Source organism: Otolemur garnettii, unplaced genomic scaffold, assembly GCF_000181295.1.
Source record: "Otolemur garnettii isolate 467f Iridium unplaced genomic scaffold, OtoGar3 scaffold00180, whole genome shotgun sequence".
NCBI lineage: Eukaryota > Metazoa > Chordata > Mammalia > Primates > Galagidae > Otolemur > Otolemur garnettii.
This window is the reverse complement of record NW_003852575.1, coordinates 3,187,727-3,213,249: the sequence shown is the minus strand read 5'-3', so window position 1 is coordinate 3,213,249 and position 25,523 is coordinate 3,187,727. Positions and strand designations below refer to the sequence as shown.

Sequence of the window (25,523 nt, the reverse complement as noted above, 5' to 3'; positions counted from 1 at the left end):
TTGGCAGTTTTTGGCCATGGCTGGGTTTGAACCTGCCACCTCCGGCACATAGGGGCGGCACCCTACTCCTTTGAGCCACAGGTACTACCCCCTGTATATATCTTTTTGTACTTGTATGAGGACTTCTATAGGATAAATTTCTAGAATAAATTATGTAAGCCATTGAAAAATCTGCATTTAGAATTTTAACCAAATCTCCATGTGGAATGACTAAATTATGTTATTCTACCACTTACCTCTGTGGCTGGACTAAAATTGGCTTTCTATACAAATTCTTTTTACAGTAGCTCTTGGGTTTTGGTTTTGGTTTTTTTTTTTTTTTGGTTTCTGGCTAGATCTGGGTTTGAACCCACCACCTCTGGTGTATGGGGTGAGCGCCTTAATTCTTTGAGCCACAGGCACTGCCCATTGTTTTGTTTTTTGGAGACAAGGTCTCATTCTCATCCAGCGTAGAGTACAATGGCCTTATCCATACATAGCTTACTGCACCCTCAAACTCCTGGGCTCAAGCAGTCCTCTTGCCTTAGTTTCCCAAGTAGCTTGGACTATAGACACATAACACCATGCCTGGCTAATTTTTAATTTTGTTAATAGAGACAGGGTCTTGCCATGTTGCCCAGGCTGCTTTAGAACTCCTACCTCAGTCTCCCAAAGTTCTAGGAGTATAGGCATGAGTCACCACAACTGCCCCCTAAGTTTTTTTTTTTTTTTTTTTTTTGCAGTTTGTGGCTGGGGCTGGGTTTGAACCCGCCCACCTCCAGCTTATGGGGCCGGCGCCCTACTCCTTTGAGCCACAGGTGCCGCACCCCCCTAAATTTATTTCTAGGAGAATGCATCAGTATAAATACTGTTTAGGATGCCATTTATGCAAGTACCTTCCTGCATAAGGACAGTAATATTTTTATCTATATCAGGGTTAGCTAGCTTCTCCAGAAATAAGGTATAAATGGTAAAATGAGATACAACTTTTCAGATTCAGTGTTCTTGTGATTCAGGATTTTTCATAGACATTTATTTCCTCCCTCCCTTTTACAGTTCAATCAAAGAAAACAGAAATGCCTCTGAGATTGTTAAAACGGTGAATTTGCTGATCACGTCCCTAAGCACAGACTTCCTGTGGGATTATATGATGAGGTGTTTTGAGGAGTGCTTTAGGTAAGTAAGTATGCAGTTCAGGATTTTGGAGTGTTTAGGAAGCGTGAGACTGCTTAGCAGGTTTAGCAGTTTCATAGCTGCTTAATATGGTCAGATTATCTCTAAGTAGCGGAACCTGGGTGGTCTCTTCTGAGTTTCAAAGTTCAGCCAAAACAGGATTGGAAAGAATTCACTTAAGATAAGAATAAAAAATATCTCCAATAAGGAGGCTCACCTAATCTTTGCGACGTAATGCTGAAGCTGCTTTATTTTTTTAAATCTCAGGTTAGAAAATCCTCTTTGCATTTTCTAGTTGCATTCATCGAATCAGCTTTCCTCACACAGCTCTCTTGGAGGCCTAATCTATTTAAAGAAGCTCAGTTTTGTGGCTCTTTGGTAGAGTGTTTTTGAAATCTTATGTCTTCTTAAATTCTTATTGAAATTAATGTATAAACTGGTCAGATAGAATGCATGGATGCTTTACGATGCCGTAATCAGCTCTACCTTCTTGTTTAATCTGGTGAATTGCACCGCCTCTGAACTGTGCGTGGTGGTGTACCCCAGAGAACATCATGCTTTCTGTATGGGAGGAATAAGGTAATCTCTCAAGCCCCGTTTTGTCCCATGAGGCATGCTGTAAAACTTATTTCTTGCCAGTCTCCACTGTAATGCTCTGGGCTATCTGTGTCCTTCACATACCCCGCAGCGGTAACAGAAGTTTTCCGTGGTGTTTTTGTGTGTTTCCTCTGGCCGGGAAGCCTGACAGTAAATCTTTGGAACAACCCCAAGGGAAGGAGGCACTTCTGTTGTGCTTTTGACATATATAAGAAAGTCAAAGCCTGGAGACACCGAGGTACCTTGTTTTGCATTGCTTAGCAAATTAGTGGCCACTGAAATTACAACCCGAGGTGTCTGCTACCTGCTATCAGCGTCTCATTCTCAGCTGCTCCCTCTGTGTTCCTCTGCCCACACAGGCTCACCACCCTGGGGATGAATAAATGAATTGTAATTGGATCCACAGACACCCGCAGGGCCATGTTCTGCTGATGTGAGAGTAGGCTTTGGTTAGCCTGGTTATTTTTTAAAATAATAAAATGTTACTACCCAGACAGAGCTAACTCCTCACCTTGCACTTTTGCTCCTTTCATTGTAGAGTTAATCACTATCCCCAAATTAGCTTCCATCCTCCCCACGCTGCTGGTACATACTTTTCTAACAAGTATGTATCCATCAGTGATACAGCCCATTTTGTCAAAGTTCCATGAGTGACACCAGGTTTGAGGGGTGTCATGATGTGCACATCCATTTGTTCATCGTTAGTGTAATAGCCCATGTGTGAGTGAATGGTTTGATCCTGTCACTGTGTGAACATCTTAGTCCTGTCTCTTTACACAGGATTCTTCAGAGTAGATGCCTGTGGGTGGCATCGCTAGGATGTAGCCTGTACAGTGCTCCCAAGCATTCTTGTTCTGAGATGAACTCTAAGATACCTAAATGCTAATTTACAGGGAAGAAAATTAACTGACATTGACTGGTATGATTAGAACTGGATGAATCCCAAGTTGCTCTGTTATGAGAACCAATATATACTTTTAAACATACCTATTTACCTGGTTGCATGCTTTCTTTTTTTTTTAAGAGACAGAGTCTCACTTTATCACCCTTTGTAGAGTGCCATGGCGTCACAGCTCACAGCAACCTCCAACTCCTGGGCTTAGGCAATTCCCTTGCCTCAGCCTCCCGAGTAGCTGGGACTACAGGCACCCACCACCATGCCCGGCTATTTTTTGCAGTTTGGCCAGGGCTGGATTTGAACCGGCTACCCTCTCACTGAGCCACAGGCTCCACCCTGTTGCCTGCTTATTTTAAGAGCAGTGTTGGGTTTCAGTATAAGATAAGCAACTACCAATGGAGTTGATCAGCGGGATCCCATTTCTTCATAGAAGCTGAGGAATTCTAGGCAACTGAGCGCTCATGCATCCGTGGATGTTACATGGGGAGGCATTTTCTCAGACTCTTCCTACAGCAGGTGCTGCTCTCCAGCCCAGCTGCCTTTGGTTTGGGATTGGGAATGTGGGATTGCACCTGTGGTGGAGCTGCAGCTCTGCTGGGTGTGGAATGCCACCTGGGCATGAGGCCACGGACATGGGAATTGCTGGAGTTCAAGTGGAATGAACCTGTTTTGGAAAACAGTAGATTTAAGACATTAACATTTCTCTGGGTTAGATTGTTTCAGTCACCAAAGCTGTCTTTTGTTATGTTTACAATGATTTTACTGGAAATTGAAAAGAATGATTAAAATTATTATGGGAAAAAGAATTAATTTGTTTTTCTTTCCCATGGTCCTACAGACCGGCAAAGCAGAGTTCCCCTGTCAGAAAAAGTGTCAGCCCTCCCCCGACAGTCTCGGAGGTCTGCACGCTCCTGGTGTTCCTTCTGGATGTCATTCCCCTGGTAAGGATTCTGCTGTGAAGAGACAGCTTCATGCTACCCAGTTTAGGTACTTACTGGTGTTGTCGGGCTGCTCTATAAACCTAAATTTCAAAAAAAGCCATTTTACATAGATACACAAAACTGTTGTAAGGTCCATTTCAACGTGGAAAATGTGCCTGGATGTGATCTCTTAGATTTTTAATGTCTAATTTAAAGGGGTTATAACTTTTGGCTAGTGATACTTGTGGGCTGAGCTGAAGTCGAGTCAACTAGCTGATGAACTGAGTAAAGCCTGTACTGCACTTACGTTGGGGTGAAAGTCAATATGTTTCTCACTTAAAATTGTGCTGTTGCCTCATTTCCTCAACATAGACATATGCGGCAATTTTGTCTTCTACTAGTAAGTAAAATCACTTGATTCATCTGGATTAAAAGGAAATATTTTGTTTTTGGATTTGGGAGTTAATATAAAACTTATGCTCCAAAAAAATTGAATTTTTGACCAGATGTAGTGGCTCAGGCCTATAATCCCACACGTTGGGAGGCCAAGGCAGGAGGATGAGTGTAGGAATTTGAGACCAGCCTGGCCAATACAGTGAGACCCCATTGCTACCAAAAGTAAAAAAAAATTAGGCAGACATGGTGGTGTGTACCTGCAGTCCTAGCTACTTGGGAGGCTGAACCAGAAGGATCACTTGAGCCCAGGAGTTGACGGGGCTGCAGTGAGCTGTGGTGATGCCACTGCATTCTAGCCAGGGCAATACCTCTACCCCCTCCCCAGAATTGTATTTTTTAAGATACTATTTTGAGGCACATTGTTTTTCAGGTTGTAAACTGACAACATGTGGGCTAAACCTGTGTTTTTATTTCACAGGAACTTTACTCCGAGGTGCAAACCCAGTATCTCCCACAGGTGCTTAGCTGCCTGGTGCAGCCTCTTGCTGAGGAAATGGAGGCCTTAAGTTTACCTGAACTCACTCAGGCCTTGAAGACGTGTTTCAAGGTGCTCAGCAAAGTCCAAATGCCGCCTTCCTACCTAGACACAGAGTCCACAAGTGGAGCCTCGGTATGTGCTTCTCTGGGCGGAAGCATAAGGTACCTTCCTGGTAATAGAAATAAATTAGGATTGGTTAGGACAGGAATAAAGACAGGATAACATGAAAAAAGGGGAAAAAAAACAAGACAAGATACATGGGTAATATGTCAGATGTGCCTATAAAATCCTCACCTTACAGGTTTTAGCATAACTGTTAACTGCTTTATTTCACCCACTCCCATGCTCCTTTCCTGCTTCATAACTATAGCTAATGGCTAGATGTAGTTAGTAACTCGTAGCTAGAGTTCACGGAAAGACCTAGCTAGCCTTCAGACCTTTTTATGTTTGTACTTCTATACATGTGCTTTTGGTTATTTAAAATACAAATGAGTTACTGGATTAATTTGATAGACTTGCCTTAACACCACAGTCTGTGTGGCTTAGACAACACAATTTGTTTTCTCACAGTTCTAGAACCCAGAGTCTGATAGGAAGGTGTCAGCTGGGCTCCATCCCTCTCAGTGTGCTAGCAGTAAAAAATCTGTTCCAGGCTGTTCTTACAGCTTCTGCTGTTTGGCTGATGATCTTCAGCATTCCTTGGTCTATGGAAGTGTCCGTGTCCAGGGTTCCCCTTTCTATAAGGACACCAGTCCTTTTGGATTAGGGCCCACCCTAGTGACCTCATCTTAACTTGATCATCTGCAGAGACACTATTTCAGATAAGGTCACATTCATAGGTGCTTGGGTTAGGACTTCAGCATCTTTGGGGGAGCACAGTTCAACCCACATATATACTATTTTCTGACCTGCTTCAGTTTTCATTCAAAGGATTTTGGAGACTTATTTGCATAGCAGTATATTATATATAAAGGTATCTTATTCTTTTCTAACTTCTGACCTATTACATGGATTTATAATTTATTCAACCTTGATGTTTAGGTTATTTACAATTTTTTTTTTTTTTTTTGAGACGGAGCCTCAAGCTATCCCCCTGGGTAGAGTGCCGTGACATCACGCTCACAGCAACCTCCAACTCCTGGGCTCAAGCGAGTCTCCTGCCTCAGCCTCCCAAGTAGCTGGGACTACAGGCGCCCGCCACAACACCTGGCCATTTTTTGGTTGCAGCCATCATTGTTGTTTGGCGGGCCCGGGCTGGGGATTCGAACCCGCCACCTTAGGTGTATGTGGCTGGCGCCTTAGCCGCTTGAGCCACAGGCGCCGAGCCTATTTACAATTTTTTAACGTTAAGTGTTGCAAGGTAGAGCAGGTGGCTCATGCCCATAATCTTAGCACTCTGAGAAGCAGAGATGGGCAACTTGATTGAGCTTTGAAGTTCAAGACCAGCCTGAGGGGTGGTGCCTGTGGCTAAAAGGAGTAGGGCACCGGTCCCATATACCAAAGGTGGGTTCAAACCTGGCCCCAGCCAAAGAAATTAAACAAAAAAAAGACTAGCCTGAGCAAGAGCAAGATGCTGGCTCTACTAAAAATAGAAAAACTACCTGGGCATTGGTGAGCACCCATAGTCCTAGCTCCTTGGGAGGCTGAGGCAGGAGGATCTATTGTGCTCAAGAGTTTGAGGTTGCAGTGAGCTAAGTTGATGCCATGGCACACTAGCCTGGGTGACAGAGTGGAATTTGTCTCAAAACAAGCAAACAACAACAAAAAGAACCACAGTGTTGCATTCAGCATCCTCATATGACTTGTCTCTGGGGGCTTAGTGTCTCTGAAGAATAAGTTCCTAGCAGTGAGTTGCAATCAAAAGACTTACATGCTGCTTTTATACTGTGAGAGATGTTGCCAAATTGTCTTCCAAAAAGACTAACGGTGATAGTGCCACAATTTGCTCATTTTCTTTGGATTACTTCTATTTTTAGTTTTATTTAGGAATTTGAAAGTTTTGCTCCTGAGATTAGTTCAGTGCAGTGGCACACAGGTGTATGAACAGACTGAAAAGTGAGGTGATCTGAGAGCGAGTTGTGTATATCAGCTGTGTGTTTGGAGACAAATGAGCTTCCTGATAGGAATTGAATTCAGTTTACTAATTACAGACTGTTCTGTAATTAGTAAAAGAAGTTCTTTTTTTTTTTCTAACTGTTCTAGCTAGTGGGAAAAAATATCCTAAAATGACTTGAGATATAAATCTTAAACATCTATAGTCTACAGATATCAAAAAGAATGTGTTTTAAAACACTTACTCCCTTCTCATTTTTTCCTACAGAGTATGGTATTATTACTGCTAAAGGGTTTAGTAGGGGACAGTGTGCCTCATGAGGACTTTAATCTCAACAACTCAGGAGGCTGAGGTGGCAGGATTGCTTCAGGCCCAGAGCTCTAGACCAGCCTGGGCAACCCTGTTGAGTCCACAGTGAGTTGTGATGAGGCCACTAGCCTGGGCAACAGAGTGAGAATCTATCTCTTAAAAAAGGTGGGGGGTGGGGGAATTGTCAATATTAATATTATCTAAGGAGCAGTATAGGAAAAGAGAAAAGGTTGATCCATTGAACATTGAAGTGTCATCACTTTGGAAAACCCATCTCGTGTGTGGGGGGGGTGTGTGTGTGTGTGTGTATACATATGTATTTTTGAGCTGATTACACTATCTTTCTATACTTGTTTCTTCATGCCTGTATCTTGCCTGCAGCTCAGTTTCCTCATTAATATTTTTAAATTTGTCAAAAATCATTTTTAAAGAACTTTCTTGAACCCTAAAGGGTCTAAACGAATAAGACAAAGATGCTCAAGAGCCAGCCTGCCCAAGAGCATAGAGCTTGGTACACCAGCTCTTTGGGCCACCACTTCTCTTTCCCCCTTGGTGTGCCCTCTGAATTTCATCATACACTTTATACAGGGATTCTCTTGGTCTACAGAGTTATGATTTTGACAAACAAGTTCAAAATGCATTTGTGGTTTATCTGATTCAGCTGATACTCGAGTCCCTTAGTCTTAAGAGATGTACAGTACACATTTGTCCATGTTTTGCAGAGTCCAGTAAAAGGTGAAAATGGCAAAATAATTTTGGAAACAAAAGTAGTGATTCCGGGTGATGAAGACACCACGTTCCCCCCGCTGAAATCTGAGGACAGTGGGATTGGGCTCAGTGCCTCCTCACCAGAGCTCTCTGAACACCTGAGGGTTCCACGAGTTTCTCCTGAAAGAGACGATGTTTGGAAGAAAGGCGGGGTTATGCAGAGGACGTTTCTTTGCATCCAGGAGCTAATTGCCAACTTTGCCAGCAAGAACATTTTTGGAATACAGCTCACAGCATCTGGCGAGGAAAGCAAGCCCGAAGAGCCTGCAGGGAAGAGGGACAAGAATGGGACACGGAGCCTGGCGGTCGACAGCTCCAATAGGAAGAACTCGTGGGAGGCCAAACCCATCACCGTGCCCCAGTTTAAGCAAATGCTTTCAGACCTGTTCACAGTGCGGGGCTCTCCATTTAAGACAAAAAGTTCAGAGTTACCGTCATCTTTGCCCAATAGCCCGGGCAGAAAAATAGGGGGAGAATGGGATGTTGACCAGGTGGTCATTGACCTGGGAGGTTCCGGGAAGGACTGCAGGGAGGCCTTTGCTGCTGCCTGCCACCTGCTGCTGGACTGTGCTACCTTTCCCGTCTACCTGTCCACGGAGGAGACTGAGCAGCTCTGTGATATGCTCTTCCAGCTTCCAGGTGAGAGGACAGCCCTGTTGGGGCCACTTGGGGGATCATATTACTGAGATGGTTGATACAGACTGAGCATCCCTTATCTAAAGTGCCTGGGACCGGAAGTATATTAAATTTTAGATTTTTTCAGATTTTGAAAAATTTAATTATACTTACTGTCCAAAATATGTAGAGTACTTACTGTACATGATCTTTAGTCCCCAAAAATCCAAACTCTGAAGTGTTCCAGTGATAGTTCCTTTGGGCATCATGTTGACTTCAGATTTTGGATTTGGGATGCTTAGCTTATATTTACAGACTAACTAATGTCTATGAGCCAGGAAGAGACTATTGGTGGTATTTGTTTCCTTTTTTATTTTGTAATTAGTTCTGTGTATTTTGGACTTGTGTCCCACGACCTATAAATTGGCAAGGGTTGGGTCTGTACCTTCAAACCTTGGGTGTTCAGCACAACCCATTGGAAGATCTAGAACAGGTGTGTCCAGCCTTTTTTCTTTTCTTCATACACTGGAAGAAGAGTTGTCTTGGACCACCCATTAAGTACTCAAACCCTAAAGAAAGATGGTTAGCAAAGAAAAAAAAAGGCCTATGCTGCTTTTCCTGATACCCAACAGTGTTTGAACAGTTAAGCAAAAAAAGTCCTCACAAAATCAGCATGCAGCCCACACCCTGATCTAGAACATAAAACGTGCTCAGTAATAGTAGATAGACTATTTCAGGACACCTGTTGTTAAAGATCTATGTACTCATTTGCTCGGGCTGCCATAACAAGTACCATAAACCGAATGCCTCAGTAACATAGTGTATAATGTATCATATATGATTTCACCATTTTAGAGGCCAGATAGCTGAGATTGAGGTGTCAGCCGGGCCATGCTTCCTGAGACTCTGGGTAGAATACTTCCTCTCCTCTTCCTAACTTCTGGTGGTGGCTGCCTATTCTCGGGGCCCTTGCCTTGCAGCTGCATCAGTTCAGTCTCTGCCTCTGCCTTCACCTGCTGTCTCCCTGTGTGTCTCTGTCTTCATGTGGTATCTCCCTCATATAAGGACATCAGTCATATTGGATCAGAGTTCACCCTGATGACCTCATCTTCACTTGATAGCATCTGTAGGATCTTATTTCCAAATAAGTCACCACCAGAAGGTCAGCACCCTGTTGTCTAAGGTGACTTTATCAGCTAACTTCCTGGATCTAGGGTGCTGTCAAATCTGTAGGTTGGGGCCTTTCTGATGTGGTTTTGTCTGTTTCTGCTTCTCTGGCTGGCTTCCATTTAGGAGCCAGCGATTCCAGTTTCCCGTCTTGGCTGAAATCCCTTATGACCATTTGCTGCTGTGTGACTGACTGCTACCTCCAGAATGTGGCCATTTCCACTTTGCTAGAAGTGATAAACCATTCCCAGTCCCTCGCAATTGTCATTGAAGACAAGATGAAACGCTATAAAAGCTCTGGACACAACCCATTTTTTGGCAAGCTGCAGATGGTGACTGTTCCTCCCATTGCTCCGGGGATATTGAAAGTCGTGGCAGAGAAAACAGACTTCTATCAGGTATTTCCCACTGGGAAGAGGGTGGCTGGGCCCTTCCTCCCCAGACCATTTATGTAAAGTCATTCCTAAGTTTGTAGTGACTGGCTGTGATAAGGAATGTGGCTGCTCCCGTGGCAACTGCAGAATTGCTAGAAACCTGAGACTGCCTTGTCCATCTCTGCATCCCAGGCTCCTGCTCAATTTCTGGCCCTGTAGTAGATGCTCAGGAAACAGTTGTGTTCAGTTTTAGACTGACCAGACTTCACATGTAAGATTGTATAGTTATCTAATAATTAAGAGAAAGAGACTGTGTCCTAATTCATAATGTTAAAGGCTTTGGGGGTTTTGGTGCTATCCATCTTTCTTGAGGACAAAGTAAGAAAACAGTTTGAAGTTACCAATCGCAAGACCCTGAAAGCTATTCCAGCTAGCCCATGAGTAAAGGTGAAGTTTCGTGTAAAGTCAGAGCCCATGGGAGTGGAAGGATGGATGTAGAAGGCAGCTGGGCCCCATGGGGTCTTGAACCAAAAGCTGTTAGCCCCTGTGGCTGTTCTCTTTGCCTAGAGAACTCACTCTGCATGCCTGCCCTCTGCCCACCCAGATGCTTTCAGTCTGACTTTGGCCTTCAGTCTGCCTCCTCAAGCTTGGTTCCATGGGTAATGATGCCTGTATCTCTTCCTTATAATGCTGGACTAAGAAGTCAAGGTTATGGCTCGGCACCTGTAGCTCAATCGGCTAAGGCGCCAGCCATATACACCTAAGGTGGCGGGTTCGAATCCCCAGCCCGGGCCTGCCAAACAACAATGATGGCTGCAACCAAAAAATGGCCCGGCGTTGTGGCAGGCGCCTGTAGTCCTAGCTACTTGGGAGGCAGAGGCAGGAGACTCGCTTGAGCCCAGGAGTTAGAGGTTGGTGTGAGCTGTGATGCCATGGCACTCTACCCAGGGGGATAGCTTGAGGCTCCATCTCAAAAAAAAAAAAAAGAAGTCAAGATTATTAAGCAATCTCTCAGTGAGGCCCCCTTGAGTCCGGTGCCTTCTCCTTGTCTAGTTCACCTCACTGGGGATAACTGTGAAGGGATGAGAGGTCATGTGACATACATAGGCCCTGCCCACTCACTGGGGCTTATAGATGGTACAAATTTTCCCTGCGGATAGAAGGGACAAACAGACACGTGGGAAGCCTGAGACACTAGGACTCTATTAGACACCCTAAAATTGCGTGTGCGAGTGTGACACTGGGGCTGTCCCTTTACGTCTTGCCCCTGTCCTAAAGACACTTTCAGAATAGGCAGCTTTTTACCTAGTCGGGATGAGCTTGTCTCAAAAAAGCCATTTAACTGAAGTGACCTCTCTGCTTGGTTTATTTTAAATCTCTTTCTAGAGATATAATTTGTATAGTATATAATTCACCCCTTTAAAGTGTGAAATTCAGTGGATTTTACTACATTCACAGAATTGTGCCATTTCACTTACCGTTTTCTGTATGTCATGCCTTTTTTCATCCATTCTTCATACACTACTTCCTTTTTCGTTAAGTAAATATTTTCCAGTATGATATTTTAATCCCTTTATTTTTTTCGATTTTGTTTAGTTACTTTTTTACTTTTCATTTAAGGGTTTGCCATGTACATTTTATCAGAATCTTTAGGTTTTTATTTTTTGGATTGATATGAGGGAACATATGATTAAGTTACTCTGTTTGCATTTTTTTTTTTTTTTTTTTTTGGAGACAGTCTCACTTTGTCACCCTTGGTAGAGTGCTGTGGTGTCACAGCTTGCAGCAACCTCCAACTCTTGGGCTTAAACGATTCTCTTGCCTCAGCCTCCCAAGTAGCTGGGACTATAGGCGCCCACCAGAACATCTGGCTATTTTTTTTCTTTTTTTCAGTTGTCATTGTTTAGCTGGCCTGGGCTGGGTTCGAACCTGCCAGCCTCAGTGTATGTGGCTGGTGCCGTAACCACTGAGCTACAGGCACCAAGCCCAATGTTTGCATTTGTAAGGTGAAGTCCAGGTTATAGTTCAGCCCTTCTACTTCAGTTTTATACAGACTAAATTCCAATCAGGTACAGAAACATTTTTTCTGGATAGCTGTTTCTCTAACCCCTTGTTATGCTATTAGTGTTAGGTGGATTATATCTACGTATGTTGCAAACACAGTAATAGGTTGTCATAATTATTGATGTGTATAATTTTATATCTCTTAGAGAGGATAGGAGAATAGAGGAAAACAAATATATGTATGGACTTTGTTATGTTAACCTTTGCATTTACCACTTCTGCCTCTTTGTGGATTTGAATTAGCATCTGTTGTATTTCCTTATTCCAGTGTACCTTTGCTTCCACCCATGTGTCTGCATTGTTTTTGTTAAATATATTTCTTTCTGGCTTAGGTCTAACAATACATTATGTACCTATTACTTTACACAACTGTTTTTTGTTTTTTGGGTTTTTTTGCAGTTTTTGGCTGGAGCTGGGTTTGAACCTCCCACCTCCAGTATATGTGGCTGGCACCCTACTCCTTTGAGCCATAGGCACCACCTGCACAACTATTTCTTTAAAATCAGTTGATAAAAGAGAGGAACTATGTACCATGGTGTCATTCATAGCTCACAGCAACCTCAAACTCTTGGGCTCAAGTGATCCTCTTGCTTCAGCCCCCCAAGTTGCTGGGGCTACAGGTGCCCACCACAATGCCAGGCTATTTTTTAGAGATGGAGTTTCACTCCCACTCAGGTTGGTCTCAAATTCCTGAGCTCAGGTGATCTACCTGCCTTGGCCTCCCAGACTGCTAAGATTACAGGCGTGAGCCTCTGCACCTGGCCTCTTTATTTTGTCTTCATTGTTTGAAAGGTGGTTTTGCTGGACATAAGATTCTTGGTTGACAGGTTTTTTTTTTTTTTTCTTTCAGCACTTGGAACATAAAAATAAATATACTTTAATCAGTCCCATATATACTTGAACATAAAGTAAAGCAGCCCTTGTTTAATAACCTTTAACAAATGTTTATGTAAATGTTTGCATGAACTTATATTTGAATGAACCATTTGAATGTGTCATCCACTGCCTTCTGGATTGTGTCCTATGAGAAGTCATTTGCTGATCTTATTGGAGTTCTCTTGTAGATGATGAGTTACTTTTCATTTACTGTTTTCAAGATTTCCTCTTGGTTTTTATCCTTTAGCATTTTATTGTGATATTTCTGAATGTGATCCCTTTGCAGTTATCTTACTTAGAATTCTTTGAGCTTCTGACATCTGTGGATTAATGTTTTTCATCAAATTTGGGAAGTTTTCAGCCATTATTTCCTCATATTTCTGCTTCTTTCTCTTCTCTCCGGGCACATTTTTATTCTGTGTATACTGTTGCATTCAGTGGTGTTCCACATTTTGCTAAGATTCTGTTTATTTTCTTCATTTCCTTTTTCCTTCTATTTTTTTAGACTTCATATTCTCTATCAATCAAATCTTCTTCACCCTTTCTTCTGCCACTTTAAATGTACTGTTGAGTATCTGCTTGTGAATTTTTCATTTCTGTCATTGAACTTTTCAACTCCAGAATTTCCGTTTGGTTCTTCTTTTTTTTTTTTTAATGCAATTTTTTTTTCTTCACAGTTTTTGGCTAGGGCAGGGCTTGAACCCGCCACCTCCAGCATATGGGGCCGGTACCCTACTCCTTTGCGCCACAGGCACTGCCCTGTTTTTTTTTGTTGTTTTTTTTTTTAAGAGACAGGGGTCTGTGTTGCCCAGGCTGGCGTGTAGTGCTATCATCATAAGTTACTGTAGCCTCTAACTCCTGGGCTCAAGGGATCCTCCCCCCTCAGTCTCTAGAGTAGCTGAGACTATATAGGTGCATAATACTGTACTCAGCTAATTTTTCTTTTAGCAACAGGGTCTGACTGTGTTGCCCAGGCTAGTTTCAAACTCCTGGCCTCTGACCCTTCTACCTTAGCCTCCCAGAGTTGATTACAGGCATGAGCCACTAAGCCCAGCCCTGGTTCTTTTAAAAAAATAATTTTTTTCATAGCCAGGCATTGGCAGGTGCCTGCAGTCCCAGCTACTCAGGTGCCTGAGGCAAGAGGATCACTTAAGCCCAAGAGTTTGAGGTTACTGTGAGCTGTGACACCACAGCACTCTACCGAGGGCAACAAAGCAAAACTCTGTCTCAATAATAATAATAATAATTCTGTCTACTTACTAATAATGTCTATTTGATGAAATGTTGTCACTGTACATTTCTTCTTTAAATGTCGTTTCCTTTAGCTATTGAACATATTTATAATGGCTTCTCTCACATCTTTGCGTTTTAAATCTAACATCTTGTAGCTTTCACAGTCTGTTTTGTTTGCTTTTCTTTTCTGTGTCTGCATCATACTTTGTTGTTCCTTTGCATCTTCTATGATTTTTGTTGAAGACTGGACATTTTAGATAACATATTATGGCAACTTGGGTGGCGCCTATGGTTTAGTGAGTAGGGTGCCGGCTTCGTATACTGAGGGTGGTGGGTTCAAACCTGGCCCCGGCCAAACTGCAACAAAAAATAGCTGGGCATTGTGACAGGCGCCTGTAGTCCCAGCTACTTGGGAGGCCGAGGCAAGAGAATCGCCTAAGCCAGGCGTCCTCAAACTACGGTCCACGGGTCACATGCGGCCCACCTAGGACATTTATCCAGCCCATCAGGTGTTTTTGCCATTGCTGCCTGTCCTGCTTAGCAGCCCACTCGTCCTGGGTCCCGCGGTCCAGCCCTCCAGTGGTCTGAGGGACAGTAAACTGGCCCCTGGTTCAAAAGTTTGAGGACCCCTGGCCTAAGCCCAAGAGCTGGAGGTTGCTATGAGCTGTGACACCCAAGCACTCTATCGAGGGCGACAAATTAAGACTCTTGTCTCTTTTTTTTTTGCAGTTTTTGGCCAGGGCTGGGTTTGAACTCGCCACCTCCCATATGTGGGGCCAGTGCCCTACTCCCTGAGCCACAGGCACTGCCCGAGACTCTTGTCTCTTAAAAAAAAAAAAAAAAATATATAGCAACTCTATAGCCTGACACTCCTACCTTAGGGCTTATTTTTGTTTGTTTGTTTACTGACTTGGCTAAGCTGTTTTTGTGATGTCTGTTTCCCCTGATGTGTGAAGCCTTTGGTGGTGTTCCTCCAAGGGTACAGCATTGGGAATGTACATAGTTTACTCAGAGAGGATAGTGTCTTAGCAGCATCTCACCAGCTCTTTCCCTAATGTCTCCATCAGGCTTTTGCCTCCATTTGGTATTAATACTCAGATGTGAGACACTGCCACTTGCTGGCTGATTGCTCTATTGTTTTGCCCTCCTGGGACATAAATTGCTCCACAGTCTGATCCAGTTAAACTTATACTCTTTTTTTTCACAGGTAGTTTTTTATTGTTGTTGTTGTTTGTTTTTGAGACAGAATCTCAAGCTGTTGACCTCGGTAGAGTGCAGTGGCATCACAGCTCACAGCAACCTCAGACTCTTGGGCTCAAGCAATTCTCTTGCCTCAGCCTCCCAAGTAGCTGGGGCTACAGGTGCCCGCCACAATGCCCAGCTATTTTTTGTTGCAGTCTGGCCGGGGCTGGGTTTGAACCCGTCACCCTCAGTATATGGGGCCTCCTTTGCTCTGAAGAGCTGGGGAAGGGATAGTAGTCTGCTTCTCTTGGAGTGAAATCCTTACAAGGTCCTGGGCAGGGGCAGTAGCCTCTGGTCTTCAGAGTGTGCCTTTCCTAGCATGTGAATTTTACCCTACAGGCCGGCTTTGGTGAGGGCAGAGGTCCCGGAGATTCTTGGCCAGCTATGCCTTGGTGGAGCCTCTGCCTACAAGAGGGGACTGAGTGGAGGCAGACAGCCCACGACTCTTCCACTGCAACCTTCTGGGTTTTAACTTCTGCAATACAGAGCAGAGGCACAAGAAGAGGGCAGGCTAGTGGCCTGCCCCTCCCAGGAGATGCAAAGGCTGTCAAAAGGGAGCCCCCATTGTCTTGGCCATACCCACCAGAGTGGGTGGTCAAGTTTCTGTCAAGTTTCCATTAAGCCAAGCTGGGTAGAAGGTGGAGAAGGAGCAGCTCATGGCCCAAATGCCATAGACTTTTGCTGGTTTTACCAAAATTTAGTAAATCCTCTTTAATACTTCTTTATTTCCTGAATTCCCTTTGAATAATTTCCAGAGTCTGTGAGTGATTATTCTAGGGTTGTTTTAGGGTCCACTGTAAATTCACCTAATTGCCTGGAGGGTGTACCTGTGCATCTCCAACACCTGCACTGGGCGGGCTTCATGCATGCTTGTCGGGAGAATGCTTCAGCCACTTGGAGCCAGCTTCCCATTGACTCTCTTTCCAAAAGCAAGGCTAAAGTCTGGGCAAGAGCTGCAGTTGTCCTAGGCAGTCAGAAATCCCTAAGTTTAGTCTCTCGTGTTGCTTAGATGACTTTTAGGGGAGGTGAGTGTTGCTTTGTTTTTGTTGGTGGTGTGTCCCTAGGTGTGCAGGATATATAGGTAGATATGTATTCCAGCAAATATAGGTAGAAGCCAGGACAGTGGGGCTGGGGACTGGACTAGGTGAGGAGATGAATGGGTGTCAGCTATGTTGACATTGACACTGCCTGCCTTTCCTTTGGCCCAGAGGGTAGCTCGTGTGCTTTGGAATCAGCTGAATAAGGAGACCCGGGAGCATCATGTCACCTGTGTGGAGCTTTTCTACCGGCTGCACTGCCTGGCCCCAACAGCCAACATCTGTGAGGACATCATCTGCCATGCCCTGCTGGACCCTGACAAGGTGTGTCTTTTCAGCCCGTCATCTCCTTCTTGTAGTGACTCTGGCTGCTGGGCTGGCTCATTGTTTGCCTTGCCCACAGCAGACTTACATATGACCAAATGAAGTCCTCGGCTCAGGGGACATCCTGATCCATGGGCAGAGGTATTCCAGGATTTTAGCCATCCCCTTTAGAGATCTAAAAATGTGGCATATTGTCCATGTTAAGGCCCACCAGGGAAATGTGCCCAAATTCTCTGTAAATACTTGCAGGGCTTCTGGAGCTATTGGCAAAATCGACAGTTGTAGAGTATTGCTGCTTTATTTATTGAGAATTTATTGAGAAGTTATTGTCCCTGGTTTCCTTTGCAGTCTAGTATATGGCTCTGTTCTTTCAGACACTGGGCCTGATACTTCTAAGAGGCACAAGGAAGCTGTGTTCTTTTGTGCTTTCCTTAGGGCCTAGGTCTCTGGTGTGACCCTGGCCACCTGTGACCCAGGCTGAGCCCTGAATATAGAATACATGTTATGAAGTGTGCATCTGTGTTATAGCAAGCAGGCAGAGAGACAGAGGGCACAGCTCTTTCTTTTTTTTCTGGCCACATCAAACATGAAAATGCAGCATCTTTGCCGTCATTGCTGTCAGTTCTGCTGAGATCTTTAAAGTGTTATTTAAATGTGGTTTCTTGCATCTGAAAACAGCATTAAGTTAAGAAAGCAAGTTCCTTATCCCTGTTTATTTCCTAATCAAGGGAACCAGGTTGGAAGCTCTCTTTAGATTCTCTGTGATCTGGCACCTGACGAGGGAGATCCAGGGCAACCGAGTGACATCTCACAACCGCTCGTTTGATCGGTATGGCTGTCTTCACTGTGAGCTACCTTTAACGCAGAAGGAAACCTGGCAGGGTTTCGTGCTTAGCAGTGGGGAGGGAGAGGTGTGTGTAATTAAAAACATGAAACATGACCCCTGACATGACCGTGACCCCTGAGGTGTGCAGTACATGATTCCCATGATTCTCTCAATGAATTTCAGCTGGAAACACATGAAGACGTGTTAGGAACTTTCATAGTTTGGTCATGGAGTGTGGAAGCCCACCAGGCTGCAGCGTCAACCTTGGGGCTTTTACCATATGCCCCCCATGAGGGGCTTTGCTAAGAGATGCAGGTGGCCTACACCTTGACTCGGGTGCTGGCTACACTGCATGTCTGTGCTTGTCACTCAATGACTAAATGCTTAAGGTGGGGATTTTATTGAAGGTTCATTGTTCATGTTGATTTTTCCCAAGTGTCCTACTGTGTCTCTGAAACTCTAGGTGTGGGCCCAGGCACACTGCCCTGGGAAGTCTGCCCGGGACCTGCCCTAGAGTCAGATGTAATCGATTAGCCATCAGAATTTTATAAGGCTCCCCCAGAGATTACAGCATTCTCCTTGTTTTCATCTGCATGGGTCTGTGAGTCCCACCTGGATGAAGCTCTGTGGGGCATCCATGTTGTTCAAGTGTCTGCCATGGTGCCTGGCACACAGGGGCAGCTGGCATGGACTCAGTGGTGTGGTTCCCTCCTGCAGGTCCTTGTTCGTTGTGCTGGACAGCCTGGCCTGCACTGACGGTGCCATCAGCGCAGCAGCCCAGGGCTGGCTGGTGCGAGCACTCTCACTTGGGGACGTGGCACGCATCCTCGAACCCGTCCTCCTGCTCCTTCTCCAGCCCAAAACCCAGAGAACCTCCATCCACTGCCTCAAGCAGGAGAACTCAGCTGGTGAGCAGCCTGCTCAGGGCCCCAGGTGTGGGACAGAGGAAAGGACATGGTGGGATGGACCCCAGTTGCCCCTTGTGACAGTGAAGCAACTTAGATCTACCAGGTGGCTTTGCTAGTTTCTGATGGTGTGAGAGCACTTTGTTAATTGTGGGCACCTTGAAAATATAAGGACCTGCGATCTAGCTCTGAGGACTACTCAGTAACGAGTTTGCTGTTTTCACCCAAAAACCAGATTTTTTTGTTATAAAAAAGGAAAAATTTGAAATATACATTATTATTAACTCTGGCCACCATGCTATGTATAGACATGAAAACTCCTAACTGGAGTTTTGTTGCCCCTTTGGCCAGCATCTCCCCCCACCCCCAGCCGCTAATGACCATCATTCTGTTCTCTACTTCTGTGAGAGTAGATGTTCAGTGTCACCACAGTAAAATGATAACTGAGGTGAGGGATGTGTTAATTAGCTTGGTTTAATCTCTCTGCAGCCCATATGTCAGGACATCACATTTATCCCATAAACATATACTGTTGCGACCCCATGGCCCTGGTCTCGGTCCCCGCATGAAGGAACCAGGTGTGACACGAATTAGAAGTACAAGCTTGCGGGAGGCGTGCTAACCTTAAGTGCAGGGTAGCCCTGAGCCCCCTCCTCATTGGCTATTTGTTAAGGTTATACACAGCAGGTGTGGAGAGTTAAGGTCATCACATAGGGCTGCATGCATAAGGATCGCCATGGGCTCTTTCCCCAGGTGTTCTTTCCCCACAACCCCCATGAAGAACTACTGAGCATCAGTGTTTAACACCTGCTTACTAGTGAGTGACGATCTTATCTCATTCCAGAACACTGAATTACTTGGGGGATTGCCCCTAAGTCATAAAACGTCTTTAGGCTTGCCAGGAGACTGTCCTGTTCTCAGTGTTTCCTTCTAATGTAATAAGAATCTGTAACTATGCTTTGCAAGCATGGTGTCCGTTCTTCTACAGTGTATAGTTATTTTTTCAATTAAAAAGTATTTTTTAATTTTAGTAACTCATGTTCCAATAAAAATAGGTAATTGGGGATTCTTTTCCTAGAGAAAACAATTCAGGTGTATCTGAATTACACGAGAGAATAACAGAGCATCTGTCCACATGTCTCCCAAGGGAGTGTCTGGTGTTATTAAGTTGTGTGTGTTCAAGGCTAGCATGTCTACCCAGATCTGCTGCCTAGACCTAGGGATGGGATAATTGAGGAGACCTCTGGGTAGGAATGATTGAAAATTTCAGAATTTTTATGTAATCTGGTCAGTTATACTTTATTTATAAAAATAACTTCTTTTTTTTTTTTTTTTGAGACAGAGCCTCAAGCTGTCCCCCTGGGTAGAGTGCCGTGGCATTACAGCTCACAGCAACCTCCAACTCCTGGGCTCAAGCGAGTCTCCTGCCTCAGCCTCCCAAGTAGCTGGGACCACAGGCGCCTGCCACAACACCCGGCTATTTTTTGGTTGCAGCCGTCATTGTTGTTTGGCGGGTCCGGGCTGGGGATTCGAACCCGCCACCTTAGGTGTACGTGGCTGGCGCCTTAGCTGGTTGATAACTTCTATAACCTCAGCAGCAAGGGTGCCAGCCACATACACTGAGGGTGGTGGGTTTGAATCCAGCCCGGGTCTGCCCAACAACAATGACAACTACAACCAAATAAAAAGAATAGCCGGACATTGTGGTGGGCGCCTATAGTCGCAGCTACTGGGAGACTGAGGCAAGAGAATTGCTTAAGCCCAAGAGTTTGAGGTTGCTATGAGCTGTGATGCCATGGCACTGTACCAAGGGCAACATAGACTCTGTCTCAAAAGAAAAATAAAATAACTTCTATTCATGAACCTTCAACTACAAGGTAAGTTGTTTCTTTTCTAGCTGTACTTGAAGGTTCTTTTCTACTATAAAACCCCATTAATCTGATAGTTAGAGATGCAAGAAGAACTTTCAGAGAACTTCTCGGGCATCTTTAACATGAATTTAAAAGAATATAGGTAGGAACAAGGAAAGGAAAGAAAAACTTAACTGAACTCAACAAGTTTTTTTAAACTTTTTTGTTTGTTTGTTTTTGAGACAGAGTTTGACTGTGTCGCCCTTGGTAGAGTGCCATGGCATCACAGCTCATAGCAACCTCAAAGTCTTAGGCTCAAGTAATTGGTTCTCTTGCCTCAGCCTCCCAAGTAGCCGGGACTACAGGTGCCCACCACAATATCCAGCTGTTTTTTTGTTGCAGTTGTCATTGTTGTTTGGCAGGCCCGGGCCAGGTTTGAACACACCAGCCTCAGTGTATGTGGCCAGCACCCCAACCACTTAACTACAGCACCAAGCCTATTTAAACTTTAATGATTAATACCGAACAGTAACTAACATAACTCCAATAATAGTTGTGTTTTTGTTTGTTTGTTTGTTTGTTTGCATTTTTTGGCTGGGACTGGGTTTGAACCCACCACCTCCAGCATATGGGGTCAGCGCCCTACTCCTTTGAGCCACAGGCACCACCCTATAATAGTTGTTTTTATGACTGCAATTTTCTAAGGGCTGGTTTATAAGCTTTGAGTTAGTTTGTTTAGCTCACTGGCTGGTAAATATTCTTTGTTTTTTTGTTTATTTTGAGACAGTCTTACTCTGTCACTTTGGCATTGTCGTTCACAGCAACCTCAAACTCTTAGATTTGAGCAATCCTCTTGTCTCAGCCTGCTGAGTAGCTGGGACTATAGACATGTTCCACTATGCCCAGCTAGTTTTTCTATTTATAGTAGAGACAGGGTCTTATTCTTGCTCGGGCTGGTCTTGAACTTGTGAGATCAAGCAGTCCACCCACCTCAGCCTCCCAGAGTGCTAGGATTACAGGTGTGAATGATACTTTTTTTGTCTCAGTCTTACCTTACAGAAGAGGGCAGCCCAAATGGCTTCCTCTCTCCAGGGTTCCTAGCCTCAAGCTGCAGCCTCCCTTTTCCTTTGGAAGGGGAAGCTGTCTGCTTTCTCCAAGCGGAACCATTTTAGTATTCCACTCTATGAGAAAGTAAAACCTCAAGCATAAAGTAAGCACCTTCTTAAACACTTGGGTACTAATTGCAGAGACTAAATTTATTAGTTCTCCTTTGTCTATTTTAAGAACAAAGTTGTAACTCCACACTTGATTGGGCTTTAAAAGTCTCCCAGCTCTACTTGCCCCAATCTGGGTTTTCTGTGGCCACCGGAGGAACAGTCTGCCACTCCAAACCTGAGACAGCATCTAGGGTCTACCATTTTCTTTCCCTAGAAGAAACAAGAAGGCACTGCTTACACCACCCTACTTCTGTGATCCTGCAGAAATCTTTGAAAACATTACTGTGCACTTGAAGCAGGTCGTGGATTTCTGATATCTTTTTCTTCTTCCTTTCCTGATCTTGTTCAGTGTTCATGGCATAGGTTTGGTGAAAGCTGCATATTACCTTGATGCCAGGACTCATGCTTATAATGCTAGCATTCTGGGAGGCCCAGCAGGAAGATTACTTGCACTCAGGAGTTCAAGACCAGCCTTAGCAAGAGTGAGGCACCATCTCTACTAAAAATAGAAAAATCAGCCTGGCATGCTGGCAGGCACCTGTACTCCCAGCTACTTGAGAGGCTGAGCCAAGAGGATCTCTTGAGCCCAGAAGTTTGAGGTTACAGTGGGCTATGATGACACCATTGTACTGTAGCCTGGGCAAAAGAGTGATACCCTGTCCCTGCAGCAAGAAAAGCTGCATATTAAAGATGTTTGGCCACACTAAAGACTTTCAGTTCTCATTTCTTTTCTCTTTTTTATAGACAGTGGTCAATAGCCTTTTCCATTTCTTTTAAAAGAGACTTGAGTATATAAAAGCATTGTGTATTTTCTGATTACAGAAGTACTAACATGCCTATTTTAAAAATGGGAACAGGAACATGAAAACATCAGTGGGAGCCCCTGGCAATGCCCGGTGATTCGCGTGCACACTGTTGACGTTGGCAGTTGACCTCCAGACTTGCGTCCTGGCTGTGTCCCAGACACTGACTCCATGTGGACTATCCTGCAGCGTGATGTTTTCCTTTAACTTAATGCATCCTGCACATTACTTCGTGTCAGTGCATGTAGATGTATCTTTTCAAACCTGAGCGGTAGTCCATAGCACGTATGCCCCTGATGTATTCCGTCACACACTCCCCACCCCCCAGGGCTCCTCCTTTTGCTTGTCCATGTGACACTTCTGCAAATGCCCTTGTCCTTGCAGTTTTCGAAGCCTTCTACTGACATTCTGTAGGATGCATTTCTTTTCTTTTCTTTTTTTTTTTTTGAGACAGAGCCTCAAGTTGTCACCCTGGGTAGAGTGCCGTAGCATCACAGCTCACAGCAACCTCCAACTCCTGGGCTCAAGCGAGTCAGTCTCCTGCCTCAGCCTCCCAAGTAGCTGGGACAACAGGCGCCTGCCACAATGCCCGGCTATTTTTTGATTGCAGCCATCATTGTTGTTTGGTGGGCCCTGGCTGGATTCAAACCCTCCACCTTAGGTGTATGTGGCTGGCACCTTAGCTGCTTGAGCCACAGGCACTGAGCTGGATGCATTTCTTAAAAGGAATTTGGGGATAAAACATTATGTATTATTTTTAAATCACCTTCCAAAAAAATATTGTGCTACTTAAATTTTCTACAACAGTGTAACTAATTTATCCTATCTCTTGAACATTCTAAAAATCCTGTTCACTTTCCTTTGTCAGCTTTTTGTCCATGTTATACTCTAGATTGGTGGTGTGGTTTCATGAATGTTTATGAAAATTGATCTTTCTGTCTGGCCTTATAACAAAGATCATTCTCAAGTCAATTTATCATAGCTAACCCTTCTGCTCTCACGTCGTTTGTCATTTTGTAATTTTCAGAAGACTTGCACCGTTGGTTCAACAGGAAGAAAACGTCTTCCAAGGAGGCCTGTGGGGCACCTGAGCCTCAGGAAGGCAGCTCCGAAGAGCACTCGCCTCTGAGCCAGTTTACCACAGTGGACCGCGAAGCCATGTGGGCCGAGGTGGAGAAGGAGCCCGAGAAGTGCCCCTTGAGAGGTGAGCTGAGCGAGGACGACCTGCCCTACTATGTGGACCTTCCAGACAGGACACCCCACAGTGGCCCAGACAGCAGCGAGCACACGGAGTCTGCAGACACAAGCTGTGGCCACACGGACAGCGAGAACACGTCCTCCTTCTCCTCCCCTTCCCACGACCCACAGGAGCTGAGCAATGAAGAACACTGCTGTGCGCCCATCCCCCTGGGGGCCCGGGCGTACCCCAGGCGCGCAGCCTTGCTGGCAGCCTTCCATTCAGAAACCTTCAAGTCCGGTGCCAAGTTAAGTCTGGTGCGGGTGGACTCGGACAAGACCCAGGCTTCAGAGTCGTTCTCCAGTGACGAGGAGGCTGACTTGGAGCTCCAGGCCCTCACCACGTCCCGGCTGCTAAAGCAGCAGCGGGAAAGGCAGGAGGCCATTGAGGCCTTGTTCAAGCACATCCTGCTCTACCTGCAGCCTTACGACTCGCGGCGGGTTCTCTACGCCTTCTCGGTGTTAGAGACCATGCTCAAAACTAACCCTAAGGAGTTCATCGAGGCCGTGTCCAAGACCAGCATGGACACCAGCTCCACTGCACACCTCAACCTCATCTCCAACCTCCTTGTTCGCCACCAGGAGGCCCTCGTTGGCCAGAGTTTCTACGGAAAGCTCCAGACCCAGGCCCCCAACGTGTGTCCCCACTCCCTGCTCCTCGAGCTCCTCACCTACCTTTGCCTGAGTTTCCTGCGCTCCTACTACCCTTGCTACCTGAAGGTCTCCCACCGAGACATACTCGGAAACCGTGACGTGCAAGTCAAAAGTGTCGAGGTTTTGATTAGGATAATGGTGCAGCTGGTGTCGGTGGCCAAGTGTTCTGAGGGGAAGAACATGGAGTTCATCCACAGTCTGCTGCAGAGGTGCAAAGTTCAGGAGTTTGTCCTCCTCTCACTGTCAGCGTCCATGTACACAAGCCAGAAGCGCTATGGGCTGGCCACTACCGACCGTAGCCGGGCATGGCCCGAGGACAGCGTCTTTGAGGAGAGTCTCATCAATTTAGGTCAGGACCAGATCTGGAGCGAGCACCCGCTGCAGATCGAGCTGCTCAAGCTCCTGCAGGTGCTGATTGTCTTGGAGCACCACCTGGGGCGGCTCCACGAGGAGGCAGAAAACCAGCCAGACCTGACCCAGGAGTGGCAGAAGGCCCTTAACTTCCAGCAGGCCATCAGCGCCACACAGTATGTGCAGCCCCATGCCCTCACCTCTCAGGGCCTGCTGGTGTCTGCAGTGGTGAGAGGCCTGCAGCCGGCCTATGGTTATGGCATGCACCCGGCTTGGGTGAGCCTGGTCACGCATTCCCTGCCCTACTTTGGGAAGTCCCTGGGCTGGACAGTGACACCTTTTGTTGTCCAGATTTGCAAAAATTTGGACGACTTGGTCAAGCAGTATGAAAGTGAATCTGTGAAGCTCTCTGTCAGGTATGTTGAACTCTTGGTGGCATCTTTATTAACCTTAATGAAGGTTTTTGTAATGAATGGCCATTTTGTCATAGATATAGTAGTCAGATGATAATTTCAACCAAATCCGAAGCCTATTTAGCATTGTCAAGAAGGAATACCAAGGAAGTAGATGTTCAGATTCTTTATTTTTAATTTCGCACAGCTACCCTAGCTAGCTCAGTGTTGCAGGGCAAGTCAGCTACTCTTCAGATTTTTTCTTTCTTTCTTTGAGACAGTCTCACCCTGTCCCCCAGGCTGGAGTACTGTGGCCTCATAACGCACCGCACAGCAACCTCAGTCTCTTGGGCTCCAGCGATCTTGCCGCCTTAGCCTCCCAGTAGCTGGGACTACAGGCACTTGGCAGAACACAAAGCTAGTTTTTCTATTTTTAGTAGAGGTGGGGTCTTGTTCTTGCTCAGGCTGGTCTCAAACTCCTGAGTTCAAACAGTCCACTCACCCCAGCCTCCCAGAGTGCCCGGATTACAAGTATGAGCCACTGTACCCCACCACTCTTCATTACTTTTCCAAAACAGAAATAAAAATGTTAATTGCCTTCACAAAAATTCTAAGACAAATTAAACCATATTTACAGAGCAATTCTGTGAATGTAAAGTAGCACAAAAGATAACTAACATTATTATAAAGATATTTCTTTTATGAGAACCTAAGTTTATCTAAGAT

The 25,523-nt window shown here is 45.2% G+C and overlaps 1 protein-coding gene across 1 annotated transcript in view; it reads left to right on the top strand.

The window, feature by feature from the left end:
- Nucleotides 1-25,523, top strand: part of DOPEY2 (dopey family member 2) — a 131,445-nt gene that overhangs the window by 53,545 nt on the left and 52,377 nt on the right. Inside the window, exons 11-19 of the mRNA XM_003800666.3 lie at nt 1,036-1,155; nt 3,486-3,588; nt 4,442-4,633; nt 7,586-8,270; nt 9,540-9,811; nt 16,411-16,563; nt 17,292-17,392; nt 18,107-18,297; nt 23,192-24,821. Coding sequence (XP_003800714.1) covers nt 1,036-1,155; nt 3,486-3,588; nt 4,442-4,633; nt 7,586-8,270; nt 9,540-9,811; nt 16,411-16,563; nt 17,292-17,392; nt 18,107-18,297; nt 23,192-24,821 — 3,447 coding nt within the window. The remainder of the gene's footprint in view (nt 1-1,035; nt 1,156-3,485; nt 3,589-4,441; nt 4,634-7,585; nt 8,271-9,539; nt 9,812-16,410; nt 16,564-17,291; nt 17,393-18,106; nt 18,298-23,191; nt 24,822-25,523) is intronic.